At 36.2% G+C, this 15,879-nt stretch overlaps 1 protein-coding gene across 1 annotated transcript in view; it reads right to left on the reverse strand.

Annotated features, from left to right (window-relative positions):
• Positions 1 to 541: 541 nt before the first annotated feature.
• Positions 542 to 15,879, reverse strand: part of cntn4 (contactin 4) — a gene marked incomplete at its 5' end in the record, with an annotated part of 127,180 nt that continues 111,842 nt past the window's right edge. Inside the window, 10 exons of the mRNA XM_046846325.1 lie at positions 542 to 790; positions 1,548 to 1,716; positions 2,107 to 2,219; positions 2,322 to 2,508; positions 6,601 to 6,716; positions 7,403 to 7,637; positions 11,090 to 11,160; positions 12,757 to 12,906; positions 13,719 to 13,877; positions 14,536 to 14,653. Coding sequence (XP_046702281.1) covers positions 699 to 790; positions 1,548 to 1,716; positions 2,107 to 2,219; positions 2,322 to 2,508; positions 6,601 to 6,716; positions 7,403 to 7,637; positions 11,090 to 11,160; positions 12,757 to 12,906; positions 13,719 to 13,877; positions 14,536 to 14,653 — 1,410 coding nt within the window. The remainder of the gene's footprint in view (positions 791 to 1,547; positions 1,717 to 2,106; positions 2,220 to 2,321; positions 2,509 to 6,600; positions 6,717 to 7,402; positions 7,638 to 11,089; positions 11,161 to 12,756; positions 12,907 to 13,718; positions 13,878 to 14,535; positions 14,654 to 15,879) is intronic.

Below are 15,879 nucleotides of genomic sequence, written 5' to 3' on the forward strand. Positions count from 1 at the left end.
CACACAAAAGGCAAACAACAGACAAAACATAGAGACAGAAAATGATATAATAGGAAAGACAGAAATGTCTGCTTGTACAATGTTAGCAACAGGCCAAAGTATGCCGATCAAATGGGAAATAACAGAAGTCAATGGAAAAACAATGGCCTTTAAAAATGGCTGCCTTTATCAGCAGCACGGTCAGCATTCTTTCATACTTCTATTTATTGACTCCTTTTCCTCTTTCTTTTCCTTCAGAAGCAAATTCAGTGCAAAAACTCCAGTGTAGTGAATGTTTAGACATCCTGGGCATCTGGGGCCACTTCAACAAAACCTCAGTGGACTGTGTCATATCATAGGTTCTTTGTAGCCCTCACCAAAGGCTAACACCTCTTTCTTTCAATAATCAGCGAAGTCTATTTGATTTGTTCCAAAATAAAAGCAAAGAAAATAAAATAAAAAGCCTGTTATGGCATACAAAATATGCATACCTATATATATATATATATATATATATATATATATATATATATATATATATATATATATATATATATTCAGTTTTTGAGTACTATCAGCTTTGGTAACAACAAATTCAAGACCAGCCAGCCTATTCTTAACAGCATTGCAAACTGCAAACCCATTTTAGGGTTTTTTTCTCTCAGAGTCTCCTTTTTTAAACAAGAACATATCGTTTCAAGCATGTGGACTGCGCTGCGTCATAAGGACGTCCGGGCTGTGAGTGACAGCGCTATTGTGCTGAGGGCTGAGAGAGTAGATACACTGGATGCAGATCCAATTGCGTTGGGACCTAGAGATGTAAAAAGAAAAGGAATTTTAGCAAAAACTTTGTCACCTTAACCTAACTGCAACTATTAATTCATTATAACGTGTGTGTGTGTGTGGTTGTGTTTAGGTGATAGTATCATACATATGTTATAAACTGAAAAATGTTTGAACAAAACTGAAAAAAGTCACGTTTCACATTTACATAAGCCCAGCGAGGATAATCTTGTCAAAACACTAGGCATAGTTATTGTAATATTGGTGGAAACCGCAATTTAAGGAATATCCAAACATAGGGCATTATATTTTGAATAGGGTTGTATTTCGACTCCCAAATCAGCCAGCAATATAGCCTGAGAATAAATCGCACTGTTCAGGTAATTAATCAAGTGTGGATAGTGTTGGCTGCATGGTATTTAATATTCCACTAATATATTGTTGTATAATAATAGCTATAGAATAAAAAACCCAAAAATCAGTGACAAACTATTGTGGTACAAGATGAAGAAAACAGTACTGTACATGGAAAATAATTAACTGTGCAGTAATAATGTCCATCTGTTTTATGTTGTGCTGAATCACACTACTTTTATTTTCCTACAAAAATGTCGACTACTGAATTTAATTTGTTACTTGTGATTAATTTTGTAATTGAGCAGTTCTACTTTTCATAAGAAATATGAAGCATGTTCAGCAAGAAATTAGACAGATAGAGGATTAGATAGAAGTGTTTCAATAATTTTCTCCTAAAAAGATTTTTCTAAAAACGTGAAAATTTATACCAGATATTCTGGGGATTATGATTTGTTTGCTGCTGCTGCCCTCTCCTCCTTCTCCAAAGGGCTTGATCTGAATGATGTATTCTTCATCTGGAGGCAGAGACAATTCCACTGATGTGGTGTTGGTCTCCATCACTCTAGGACGACTGTGTCTGTTTTGCTTGTACAAAACCTAAAACAAATTTCAGGGAATTTCAATTAAAACCAGAATACTTTGGAAACAAAAGTAAAATAAAGGAAAGCCCCAAATAAAATATATTTTCTAAATAAAAAAATCAGCATGAAAGTGTTAATATTTTTATTTGTATTTTTATTAATATATAAAAAATATTTTTCCCAATTATATAATTAACATTCTATTTAAATCAGACTGATCTGAGAACAATAAAGAAAATAAAAATGTTCTAAATGAAAGAAAGACCAGTCTTTCTAAATATATTTACATATTATCACACATCATGCAACCTCATTTATGCACACACCTGACAGCAGGATGCCCCAGCATAAGCATATGAATGGATTCTATATTTATTTCCATACATACTGCTGAAAAATTAGATACCTTATATCCCATGACCTCGGATTCATTCTCCAAAGCCTTTACTTGCTCCCAATTCAGTATGATCTTGGAGTTGGATGAGTTCCACATTACCTTTACAGGAGGTTGACTGGGAGCTAGAAATGCAGAAAAAAAGGGCATTTAGAACTTTATGAATGAAACGAACCATTGCTAATTGCCCAATAAAGAATCAATATGTGTGAAATTTCTGTCCTTACGAGGTTTCTTAGTGGTCACATTCACTACTGTACTTGGTGGTCCAGCTCCAGCTGTATTGTAGGCGCGCACTGTAATATAATATGTGCTGCTCCCTTTCAACCCTTGAATAATAGCTGATGTCCGATTTCCCACCGTCCTTAACACACTAGCCATGTCCTCTTTCTCCTTCTTCTCCCAGTATCTTAACTAGAGAGAGAGAAAGAGATGGAAAGCCAAAATTAATCTTACACCTACCCATACATTTGTATTTGGTTTGCATAAATAACACAAAATCATTTTAGAGATCTTGCTTACAGTGTCCCAAAATAGTTTTATCATCTTATCCTAGAGGTATACTAAACATACATGGTCTCTATACTTTATACATCTTAATGTTACATTTGCAAACAAATGTCATGAACATTTCACCTTTAAAACCTCTATTTCACCATTTTACTCCTGCAGTACAGAATAGATACTGCACCTGGTCCCTTGTTAATGCTATTACACTGTTGTAAATAAGAGTGAAGAAATCTTGCTGAAATAGATTATATTGTGCATGTTCTAGTGCGGTCTGGTACTGAAAGAATTCTAGAGTTCAGAACACATGCTCTATTTTCTCAAAACATTTCATGAACATTCTCTATATATTTTTTTCAGTTCATTTTGGAAGATTTACTGTGCTCTCTTTAATATGCATTACCTTTGCAGCCTTGTGTCAAATAAAGAATGCAGTCAGCAAACTGAGGCAGAGGCCAGTACTCTCTGGTCAAATGTATGGTTTAAAAAAAAAAATCAATATTTCATTACATTTTTTATTACACTGAATAGCATCACTAAAAGTCTTAGATTCAGCAATAGCCTGAATCAAGCTAATGGTGGAGAAAAAATGTGAAAAAGACTAGCAAGAAAGAGACTAGATGAGTCCACATGCAGCATGTTATTAGACAGACTATCTGCTGAACTAACATGTGTATAGAACTTGACAGCCATCAATACCTGAACACAGTGAAGATTTAAAGCCTTATTAGTCACTCGGTGTAGCACAAAATACTGCAGACTAGTCACAAACATAAACATGGATTTTTTTTCTGATGTGTAGGCAGCAGGGAAAGTGAAAATGAGTAACTCTCTGGTTGGAAGCAAAACACAGTTGCACCACTGTTTGTTATGTCCAATGTACAGGCACATAAGCAGTATGGTATGTGGTTCGAGATATAAAACGTAATATACCTTACATAAAGAATTAATATTTTTTTATTAAATGTATTTGAATAATTTATTTTTTATTACGCCAAGGTTATTAAATACATCTACCTTGTAGATGTACACTTCTAGACAAGAGAGCATCTTTTACAGGACCCACAATTTAAGGCTCCTATAACTGAGTCAGTTTTATAGCTACAGCACCACTGCTAGATGAATAGTTTTGATTGACTGTTTTAACCCAGCAATGGCACAGGGGTGCTTAAAAACCCCTGCAAATCTTCTGCGCATGATACACAGTAGAGCTTTCACTGCTGTACTGGGAATGGTCCTCCACCCAAATAATATCTGGGCAGGGATAGTACATAGGAAGGAGAAAAATGATGGACATTTTGTGCACTATAATAGATGATCTATGGTCAGTTAATATACGGTATACAGTATTGTTCAAAATAATAGCAGTACAATGTGACTAACCAGAATAATCCAGGTTTTTAGTATATTTTTTATTGCTACGTGGCAAACAAGTTACCAGTTGGTGCAGTAGATTCTCAGAAAACAAACAAGACCCAGCATTCATGATATGCACGCTCTTAAGGCTGTGCAATTGGGCAATTAGTTGAAAGGGGTGTGTTCAAAAGAATTGCAGTGTATGCCGTTGACTGTACAAACTCAAAACTATTTTGTACAAACATTTTTGTTTCTAGGATTTAGCCATCCTGTGAATCAACTAATCAAACTAATATTTAGTTGTATGACCACAGTTTTTTAAAACTGCTTCACATCTCTGTGGCATGGAGTCAACCAACTTGTGGCACCTCTCAGCTGTTATTCCACTCCATGATTCTTTAACAACATTCCACAATTCATTTACATTTCTTGGTTTTGCTTCAGAAACAGCATTTTTGATATCACCCCACAAGTTCTCGATTGGATTAAGGTCCGGGGATTGGGCTGGCCGCTCCAAAACATTAATTTTGTTGGTTTGGAACCAAGACTTTGCTCGTTTACTAGTGTGTTTGAGGTCATTGTCTTGTTGAAACAACCATGTCAAGGGCATGTCCTCTTCAGCATAAGGCAACATGACCTCTTCAAGTATTTTGACATATGCAAACTGATCCATGATCCCTGGTATGCGATAGATAGGCCCAACACCATAGTAGGAGAAACATGCCCATATCATGATGCTTGCACCACCATGCTTCACTGTCTTCACTGTGTACTGTGGCTTGAATTCAGTTGAGTTTGGGGGTCGTCTCACAAACTGTCTGTGGCCCTTGGACCCAAAAAGAAACATTTTACTCCCATCAGTCCACAAAATGTTCCTCCATTTCTCTTTAGGCCAGTTAATGTGTTCTTTGGCAAATTGTAACCTCTTCTGCACATGCCTTTTTTTTAACAGAGGGACTTTGCGGGGATTCTTGAAAATAGATTAGCTTCACACAGACGTCTTCTAACTGTCACAGTACTTACAGGTAACTCCAGACTGTCTTTGATCATCCTGGAGCTGATCATTGGCTGAGCCTTTGCCATTCTGGTTATTCTTCGATCCATTTTGATGGTTGTCTTCCGTTTTCTTCCACGTCTCTCTGGTTTTGCTCTCCATTTTAAGGCATTGGAGATCATTTTAGCTGAACAGCCTATCATTTTTTGCACCTCTTTATAGGTTTTCCCCTCTCCAATCAACTTTTTAATCAAAGTACGCTGTTCTTCTGAACAATGTCTTGAACGACCCATTTTCCTCAGGCTTTCAAATGCATGTTCAACAAGTGCTGGCTTCATCCTTAAATAGGGGCCACCTGATTCACACCTGTTTTTTCACAAAATTGATGACCTCAGTGATTGAATGCCACACTGCTATTTTTTTGAACACACCCCTTTCAACTCATTGCCCAATTGCACAGCCTTACGAGCGTGCATATCATGAATGCTGGGTCTTGTTTGTTTACTGAGAATCTACTGCGCCAACTGGTAACTTGTTTTCCACATAGCAATAAAAAATATACTAAAAACCTGCATTATTCTGGTTAGTCACATTGTACTGCTATTATTTTAAACAATACTGTACATACTTAAAAATAACAAAATACAAATACATTATTAAAATTGTAATAAGTTTTTGAATATAATTTTACAGGTTTTCCAGAAATTTTACTTGAGTCGAAACTAAAGGAATATATCAGGATTAGGGAAAAATTCCAAATTAGTGGAGAATCTCTACTGCACCTTGCATGAGCAAGAAGTCAGATATGAAGCTTGAAGGAAAAATGATGCTACATTTCCAAAATCACTAGGTGGTGCTGCATTATGCATTAAGAGCATCCTTAGTAACTGTATGGTCAGGGTCATTGTGTTGTAATTAAGTATGTTTATATATTGGGAATAGTACAAACTGCATTTGCTGGAAAATATTGTGGGCAGGTACAAAAAACAAACCTGCAGATGTGAAATATAAAATATGTATTTTAGAGAGGCTGAGTCACTCAGATATAAAGATGAATAGAGGTTCACCAACCTGAAAAGACTGTCTACAATTTTTTGACCAATTTCAGAATAATGTTCCTCAACACACAATTGCAAAGACTCTGAATATCTCATCATCCACAGTACACAATTTCTTCAAATGATTTAGAGAATCTAGAGAAATCTCTGTGCAAGGGAATAGGGTGAAGATGAATAATGGTTGCTTATGATCTTTAAGCCTCAGGAGGTACTGAATTAAAAACGGGCATGATTTTCTAATGGATATCACTGCATGGACTCAAAAACACCTCCAAAAATTATTGTCTGTAAGCACAGTTCTGTGTGTCATACACAAATGCAGCTTAAAGCTCAATCTTTCAACAAAGAATTCATATGTGAACATGATCCAGAAACGTTGCAGTCCTCTCTGCGCCAAACCTTATATAAAATGGACTGGGGCACAGTGGAAAACTGTTTTGTCGTCAGACAAATTGAAATTAGAAAAATTTATTTGAAAACCATGAATGCAGACTATCCGGGTTGTTATCAAACAGTTGTTTGTACTTCTGCGAATATGTCATAATGTCAACAATAGGTTTTTCAAATTAACTTCTTTTTTATTTCCAATACCTCATAGCCAAGAACACGCCTTCTGCTGGTACTCCATGGTAGGGTTTTCCATGTCACTTCCACCTCTGATGCTGAAAGGCTCTGAACTCGTATGCGTGTAGGTGCTCTGGCAGGTTCTGAGATCAAATAAGAAAACATTACAGTTTCATTACAAAGAAACACCAACAATCTTTATATACAGTTAACGGTCCCCTATCCCATGATATCTACCAACCAGGAAAGGGTGATGGACATGCTTTCTTTAAAACATATAAAGCCAAACTCTGCATCTTTTCAAATTGCTGCTAATGCAGACAGGTAGTGTAACTGTGATTGACAGAGGACAGAAAGGATGCCATCCTTCCACCCTAGAAACGTGTGATGGATGGATGTGGAATCATCTGGGTTTAGACTTTCAATCTCCTAACAATATGACAGTCTCTTGGGAGGCAAAATTACAAAATTTACTTTGGCTCCCGTGTTACAGGTGAAAAAAGTGATCAAGTGCTTGGCTTTAAACAAGGCCACTAAGCTGTTATACATATGGATCATTGACATTTCCTATTAAAGGTGAAATTGTTTTTTTCAATGAAATTGGCTCAGTTTAAATTAATTGAAAAATATATAATATATAGATAGTATTCAGTTTTTTTTTTTCATCCAAGAGTAAAATAATTAAACAGTGCTACATTTGTATTTTTTATATTACCTGTCCTGTTCAAAATTGGCCTGTGTAAAACAGATGGCCAGTATAAAACAGCCTGAGTAATGCATACATCATAAAGGTTAGAATAATTTGGAATTTGCGCAAAAAATTGTGTACCTTCTTCAGCTGAGTAGATTGTGACAACTGGCCCAAAAGGCCCTTCACCCTTGTTGTTGTAGACCCCAACTTTGACCTGGAACTTGGAGAATGGTTGGATGCTTTCATTCTTGAACACATATTTGGAGGCCTCTGGAGATGGTACAGCAGCCTGCATCCACCCTGTGGCACCATATGGCCGAAAAGCCACCACATAGCCGAAACCTGGGCCGTTCTGAAGTTCTTCAGGAACAGGCTGCAGCACACAAGAGTACATATTAGTAAATAGAGAGAGTTACATAACATTCTCTTGCCTTAAATATTGTAGTTTTGTACATTTTGTAGTGTTTACATCCTGAAAACAACTGAAATGTTATTATATCATGGAATCATTATGAATCCAAATAATAGCCCACACTAGTGATTTAGGAGAGAAGAAGTGTGATTGCATAAGTATTTAACTTATAAAACCCAAAATATGTGTTCGTGCACCCAGTTGTCACATCAATTTGACACTTGATATTAATCAAAAGTCAGTCAAGATGTAAGGGGGCATTAGGCAGGAAAGCAATGACCTGCAGAGACCCACAGCTCAAATGGGAAAATCTGAAGCGTGAGCTGTAAACAAATGCCTCAGTTGATAGCACTCACTCATTATCATTAATATTATCTATAATTAAATGTTTTAGTGCTATCGAAATGAGTCCAAATACCAAACAGTTCAATATTTTAGCCTTTACTCTGATCATTTATTTTGTGTATCATATCAGTGCTGGAATAGTGATCAAGCTTAGGATTTGAGGAAAAATAAAAGCCACTGCCACCCTGTTTTGTAGAAATCCACCCCAGAACCCATGCAACTCGTCCAAATCATACCATCCCCTGTGGAATGCCAATGGCATCAGAAGGAGAAATTGTGCCATTACTGTAGCAGCCTAACACAATGTCAAGTTAAGTTTGTCATTTTAGCAGCTGCTACAGTACACAGTAAAAAAAAAGTGTGTAGAGAGTGTAGCCAAACAAGCCAAAGTTCTAGTGTAAAGTACAGAAATACTACAATGTAATATTAAATGCTGTAGATGAAAACATTGGCTAATAGAATCCTGATTCGTGTTTTTAGCAGCATTTTAAAAAACAGTATGCAAAAGTTACACTGATGGATTGGTGGAAGAAATAACTATTTAATTTGACTGTCAGGCCCCAAGCTTTGATACTTTTTACAAGAAGAGTGATTTTGTGTGAGGGGTGCAGGGTGACATCCACAATGCTGGTGGCTTTGTGGCTGGAGTGTGTGCTGTGAATGACTGTAATAGACAGAATAGAGACCCTGGTTATCTTCACAGCTGACTTCACTATCCATTGCAGAGTTTTCAAAATAGTGCGTTTTTCAAACAAGGCAGTTGCTAGTTTGAAAAACCAGGGAGTCTGAACATGGGGAGATAGGGAATGAGCTTTTCTCAATAAATATAAATACTTCTGTGCATTCTTGGCTAAAGAACTGGGGTTGAGGAAACAGGTAATGTTAAACAGGTGACCATCAAGGAATTTGGGGCTCATAAAACCTCCATGGAATGTGGTCACTTTGTGCTCTCCTGAACTTGCTTTGCTGACTTGTTCTTGCTAATGAGATGTACCCACCATTATCACGTCATCGGGAAAACATGACGTCTGAGGCAGCAGAGTGAACAGCTGTGGAATGAACACACAGCCCTGGCTCAGTGAGGTGGTTTTGGAAATGATGTTTCTGATCTGAACTGACTTAGGTCAGGAAGTGCTTCTATATCACCCATCGTGTCCAGTGGGATACTAAAGTACCTAAACATCTGATTGAAGGTTAGCCATGCCATTTAAATTGCATGGAAAGCCAAGTAGGGGAAGCAGATTGGGGCAGTCTATTTGAATAGTTCAGGTGGTGGTAGCAAGTGTGGCCCGCTAACAACTTACAAGCCCATTAACAATTTGAACACACTATACTGGCTTATTCAAGTTTTAACAAAGAATTAATAAAGTAAAATTCACATTGAAAATGCTACATCAAATCCTTTTTTCACAAACGAAGCCAGTAACACCAGGTCTCATCACCGAGAGCCCCAAGTTTTCTTATGTCAAGATTTCCATGCATCCCACTTGGACTACCTATGACCATGGAGAAGGAGGAAGCCCAAAAAGAATTCTAACCCAGATGCTGTTCTTCTGGGCTGTTCTGTCATGTCAATACTGAAATCAATATCCTAACCTCACCTAATACAAAACACGGAAAATTAAACCTGGCCACCACTTCAGCTCCCACCTCACACACCAATTGCAATGTTCAGTGAATAATAGGACTCTCAATACATTCGCCAATCACAATGTTCTCTATTTTTTTGTACCATTTGTTGCTGTATCATTTGTTAGTGTGTCATAGTCTGCTTGTTTTTTTTTTTTTTTGCAAACTTGACCAATAAAGCAGTTTCTCATCTGCATTTGTGTCTGTATTTGTCACCTGACAAGTGCATCCAGCTGCATGTGCACTTTTATGGAGTTTTGTTGTAGAAATTTTTTTTTTGGTTTTCGCTTACACAAAATTTAAATACAGCTTAACTAAAAGATTAATAAATAAACCCAATGTTCCTAATCTGCACTGAAAATAAGAAATTGAATGCTCTAGAATGATTCAGTTAAAGCTCAAACCTCAATCCAATTGAAAATCCATGACAAGACTTAAAAATTGCTGTTCACCAGCAATCTCCATCCAATCTGCAATTGTGCCAAGAATAATGGCCAGAAAATTGTCAGGATCCAGATATGCAAAGCTGACAGAGACATATTGCAGGAGACTTGCAGCAACTGATTTAATGTCTAAGTCTTTGTTTATTTAAGCTTTGTGTGACAAAAATATTTTGAACCTTGGAAATGTAATACATATTCAATAAATCAAATTGCAAAGGTCTGAATTAAGTCCATTTCTATTTCAGGTTGCAAGTAATTAAATGTTTGCAGGAAAAAGGTCTATGCAGAAAATGAATAGGAAATGTATGTGTGGAAGTAAGGCCACTTGGCGGGCGCTAAGACTCAATAAGTGGTCAGCAATATTTGGTAGTACAATTATTATTATATCAAAATTTTCATACCCTTTTAAAGATACAACGTATTCATAAATAAATTACCTTTTTCACTACAGATAAGAAAAAGGCAAAGAGTGTTTCAAAAAGTAATTGAAGCTGAGTTCAAAACATAGATAGGAATAAGCCAAACAGTGTTTATAGATCTACGAATATTTGTATACAGTAGGCTGAAAATGCAAGTAATATTGTACACAAACAGGCTCTGAGGTGATTCTCATTAACTAAATTATGAAATGTAAATGTAATGAAGCACTGTGAATATGTTCTGCTGACAAAACAGGCTACTTTATAAAACAGTTCACATAAACATGTACATACATAAATCTTAATACGTCAAACAAAAAAATGCTGCTGGAAAATGACAATTTTATCAAACTTGTTAGTAATGGATACCATTTTCCATGATTAGCACTTTAAAAACAGAACAGTTTAATATTCCTTACAAAGACAGTAACCAGAAGAGACTAAAATTTTATTACCCAATCCCAAAAGCTTTTCTTTACTTGTCACTAATATTGTTTTCCATGTAAAAAAAAAATGTATGTCAAGGCCTACTTATTTTAATACATGAACACATACTGATGTTAGAATGGTGTTTTACCTCCCAAGTGATAACTAATTCTGATCGAGTTCCACCTCCTCCACTCACATTAGCTGGAGTGACCTTGGGAACTGAAGGAAACAGAAAAAACAAAAGCACACTTAATAAAGCTTGTCAGTTTAACTATTGTAATAACTTCTGGTAACCTATTAAACTGTAGTTATTAAACATTAATACAACCTTCACTGCTAATGGGAAACAACTTCTGGGTTATACCTCCTTATTTATAAACGACACACAAATTAGCAGTGTGTGTAGGTAAATGTTGGCTATTAATTAAATGTCTGTGCTGCAGTGGAATTCTTGTGCTTCATTTATGTTTGATATAGTTGACAATCTCAATATTGTTTGAGTAGACCAACAAATGACAATGTTTCAGAACAGGTTTGAAGCAAGAAGGGCTTGGACTCAATGAGAAAAGGATAAGTTTCACGAAATGCGGCCACTACAATTCAGTCATATGCTGATAACCCATTTGTAAAAAGGCTATAGCTGCAGAAAGCCTAAGGGGATTAATGCAGTAAACATGGCCATCATCGGTTTTAGCATGCTAAAAAAATGCCAGGACTGCACACGGCTGCTACACTTTTATATGCCAATTTTGGCTTTCACGCTCAGAAAATCTAGCCGCATGCTGATGAATTGCATTGACTGCTTTTATATTAGGCAGTCAATGCAATAGGGTAGTGCTATTCCCGAACTTAGGTGGGAACACATAGGAGCAAGTCATCCAAATATGGCAGTTTTCTGAGGCCACTGACCATGTTCAATTATTTGCATCAAAAAAACACCTTTGGCAGTCCAAAGTTTTTGATTTAGGATGAGGATGGCAATGCTTAAAAAGAAATCTGTGTTTTGGGTTAATGGATGAATTCAATCCACAGAGGGCTTTACCTTTTTGACTCTATCCAAGATAAACCTATACAAAAGAAAATGAAATTCCTGTGGTAGAAAATAAATTTTACTATAGTTTGATACAAACAAAGCATTAAGCCTGAATAAGCTTGGGGGCCAGTTGCAGAACTGCAGTTTGTATCCTTGTGACAGTCACTGGATATAATCACTGTCCAATGAGCAATGTTTATGGCTTTAAATTGTCCTCTCGGTAGCCTGTTTAAGGGCATGCTCTGCAAGACAATTTAGTGAAGACAGGAATTCAAACTAGAGTGTAACCTATAAGGGGAATGAGAGCCCCTTAAACACAATGACTCTCCCTGTGGAAGAATTGTATTTTTTGGATACAGAAGTAAGGATCTGGTTTGCAGTAAACTAGCAATGCCACTAAAAAGCAGGCACAGACTGTCATCCCACTATGCAAGTAGCTTTCATAGTAGAAATTGGATGTATTGCTCCACTGTTAGTTCTGTAAAACTGTCAGAACGCTGTCTGCATTCAGCTTTTTACCATAAGTAAGCTTAGCTTTTAGTAGATGCAAATGATAAGAAAATATTTGCTCTGTGACTTTATTGTTAACTATTCACATATTACAAGCATACAATCGACAAACAATATTTCGCCAAGACTTATCTCTATTTTTTGTGTTGCAGTAAAATAAATGTCTACGAAATAAATTAAAACAGGTGCATATCACCTTATCATCTGTATCACTGTAGTCACTATATGTGGGATGTTTACAAAAAGCTAGCGTGCATGTTTAAATTACTTACGTGCCTCCTTGGTCCTTACTTGCTTGGAGGGTTTGCTGGGCTCACCTGTACCCAGTGCATTGATTGCCACCACTCGAAACTCATACTCCACCCAAGGGCTGAGCTCAATTACTGTAGCTGTCAGACGGCGACCCCCGACTTCTTCTGGAACTGAAAACAAAATAAACATGCATTGATCGAAAAAAAGCCAACAACAAAAGAACTTGAGTGATAGTCAGTGAATAAAATTCCTTATGATACACACTAAAATCTATTTATAATTGACACCAAAAATTGTAAGTATACATGGTATGTGTGAAATTGAGAATGCTAAACACATGAATAAATTTACAGTTTTAATTAATGTAATTAATGTAAATAAATCTTTGTAGCTTTTGTTTCATGCACTCTTTTCTTTATTCTTTTCTGTGCATAAGTTGTTGAGCAGGGAGCAGGTACAACAAATAAATATAAAGGCTCTGGGCAGTGTAGTGTAAAAATGTGCGCATATATATATATATATATATATATATATATATATATATATATATATATATATATATATATGAGAGAGAGAAAGAGAGAGAGAGAGAGAGAGAGAGAGAGAGAGAGAGAGAGAGAGAGAGAGAGAGACATTTCTTTTCATTTATACATTCAGTAACTACTGTACATTATTTACTGTTATGGATTTCTCAATTTGTTAGGCAATGCGGGCTGCCATTATTTTATGCTATTGCTAACAGAATGTTACTATGATGGTTAAAGCAGCAGCATACTAATGATAAACTCTTGCCATAATTCACACCATCAAGCTTAAAATAAATTCGAAAAATACCATGTACATCAATATCCTGTACTTAATAATCATGTACCATTTGACAGGGAGCAAATAACAAACAGCATTCTTCCCTGATTGTAGGGGACTCAGAGGATGGAAGAACATGTGCTGATTTTATCAGATGTAGTCTGATTAGGGACCCTACCTGTGGTGACAGCTTGCCATCCCAGTGAGAAGGGGGTTCTAGCCTGGATAGTGTAGGCGTTAATTGGACTGTGATTATCAGGACCAGGCTTCCAAGAGAGAGAGACTGTTGAATCTGTGAGCTCTTCGACATGAATACTGGTAGGGGGGCCAGGGGGACCTGAAGAAAAACAAGACAAATACACAATCATGCCTACACTTTAATGGTGTGCTATGACTTTATATAAAAACCTAAAACAAAAGAGTCTAACTAAAAAACTCCATAAAGCATTTAGCTGTATTTAATTACAATTTAATTAATTTCCTCTCCTCATTAGACTTTGTATGTGCTGCTTTGTTCTTTTATGCACAAGCAGTGTTCAAATAGTCATAGTACATGTGGTAAATAGTCATAAAACATGTGGTTTTATTTATCTCAGCAGTGTGTCAGATTTTATGAGTTGTGTGATAAAAAAAGTTATTAAATTTAGAAGAAAAAAACATATTTAATAAAAAAAATTATAATAAAACAGGCTATTTCCTAGTATTTACCATTAAACAAATATTTACCTCTAAAATACTTTATATTTATCACATTTATCCACTTGAATTGTTATATTTACTTAATCTTAACATGAAAATTGTATAAGAAAATGTATGTCTGCCCTGACGAGGGTTGTTCCAGGCTTAATCTCATCTTGTGATTATCAAATACTTATGTCTAAATACATGCTAAATTACTGGACCAGCTATCCTCAACTAGAAGTGGAACTTAACTCTCTGTAGGAACAAAACTGGTCCTCTGTGGTATAATCATATAGCACAAGTTTGAATGGTACCTCTGACAATCAGGTCTGTGGCAATAGAGCTGCTGTCCACCTTGGTCTGCACTGCACAGGTGTACTTCCCTGCATGTTTCATCTGAATATTCCGTATCATGATGTCTCCAGAAGAATGCTGAGAAAAGACAGTGAAACCAATTGTGTAGTAAGTAAAGGCAACTAGACTGTAACACTGTAAGATAAGATGTTATAGATGTTTTATTTGGGCCAACTGCTTGAATGAATATTTTTCCATTTTACAATGTATTTGCAATGGCTTACTTTTACTAGGCATTTGAAACCTGGTATATGAGCCTGGTATACTGGATCCAGCAACAAATATGCTTTTATTATGATCTGACTGTAAACCAGACTGTAAAACTGACTTTAAAAAGACTTTTTCTGAATTTAAAAACAGAGTAATTGCCATTTGTACCCACAGGTCACTTTAACAGGAACACATGTACACATACTAATTTCTTAAGATATCTAATTGGTTAAACACGTGGCAGCAGTACAGTGCATAAAGCCATGCAGATACAGGTACAGGATACAGGAGTTTCAGTTAATGTTCATATCGGACATAAGCATTCTGTGTAAACCATAATGACTGTTGTGTGGGAAAATCCTAGGAGAGCAATATTTATGAAATACTCGAAACAGTCTATCTGGCACCAGCAACCATTCCATAGTTGAAGTTATACAGATAACATTTCTCTTTATGCTAATGTTTGTTGTTAACCTTAACTGTAGCTCTTGGTGTTTATCTGCATTGTTTTGAGCATTGTACTGCTGTTACTTGATTGGCTGATTAGATAATTGCATGAATAAAATATTCCTAATAAAATGGATGGTGAATATAAAGTGGTGTCAATTGTCCAACTGCTCTTTAAATAGTTATTATAGTTGTCATGTCATTGGTGTCCATGCCAAAGTCTGCTTGGGCTTTCACAAGGATAAGGACCACAATGATGAATCACATAAGACAAAGCTGGTCACACAAGGAAAATGGATTTATGAAAATTTAATGAAATATGAATAAAAGCATGTGGCTTAATCATACTCTTTATTAACACATTTGAGCTTGTCAGTGCTTGGGCATAATGAGGAAACTCTCGGATAAGTGATTCTATTAGAGTTGCCTTAATCTGGTTTGGCTTTGTTTTAGAAGAATAATGCTCGTCAGACCTGGTGCTATACAAAGTAAAACATACATAATACAATACAAAATATAATTTCTATATCAAGGCAGATATGGTAGTGGATAATTGCAGGAAGATCAACAGGATAACAGTGCTCAAAATAGCACCCAGAAAACATCACCCAGTCCCACCTAACAGGATGATCTGAGTCCTCTTTGTG

Source organism: Silurus meridionalis, chromosome 1 (genome assembly GCF_014805685.1).
Source record: "Silurus meridionalis isolate SWU-2019-XX chromosome 1, ASM1480568v1, whole genome shotgun sequence".
In the NCBI taxonomy this organism is placed as follows: domain Eukaryota; kingdom Metazoa; phylum Chordata; class Actinopteri; order Siluriformes; family Siluridae; genus Silurus; species Silurus meridionalis.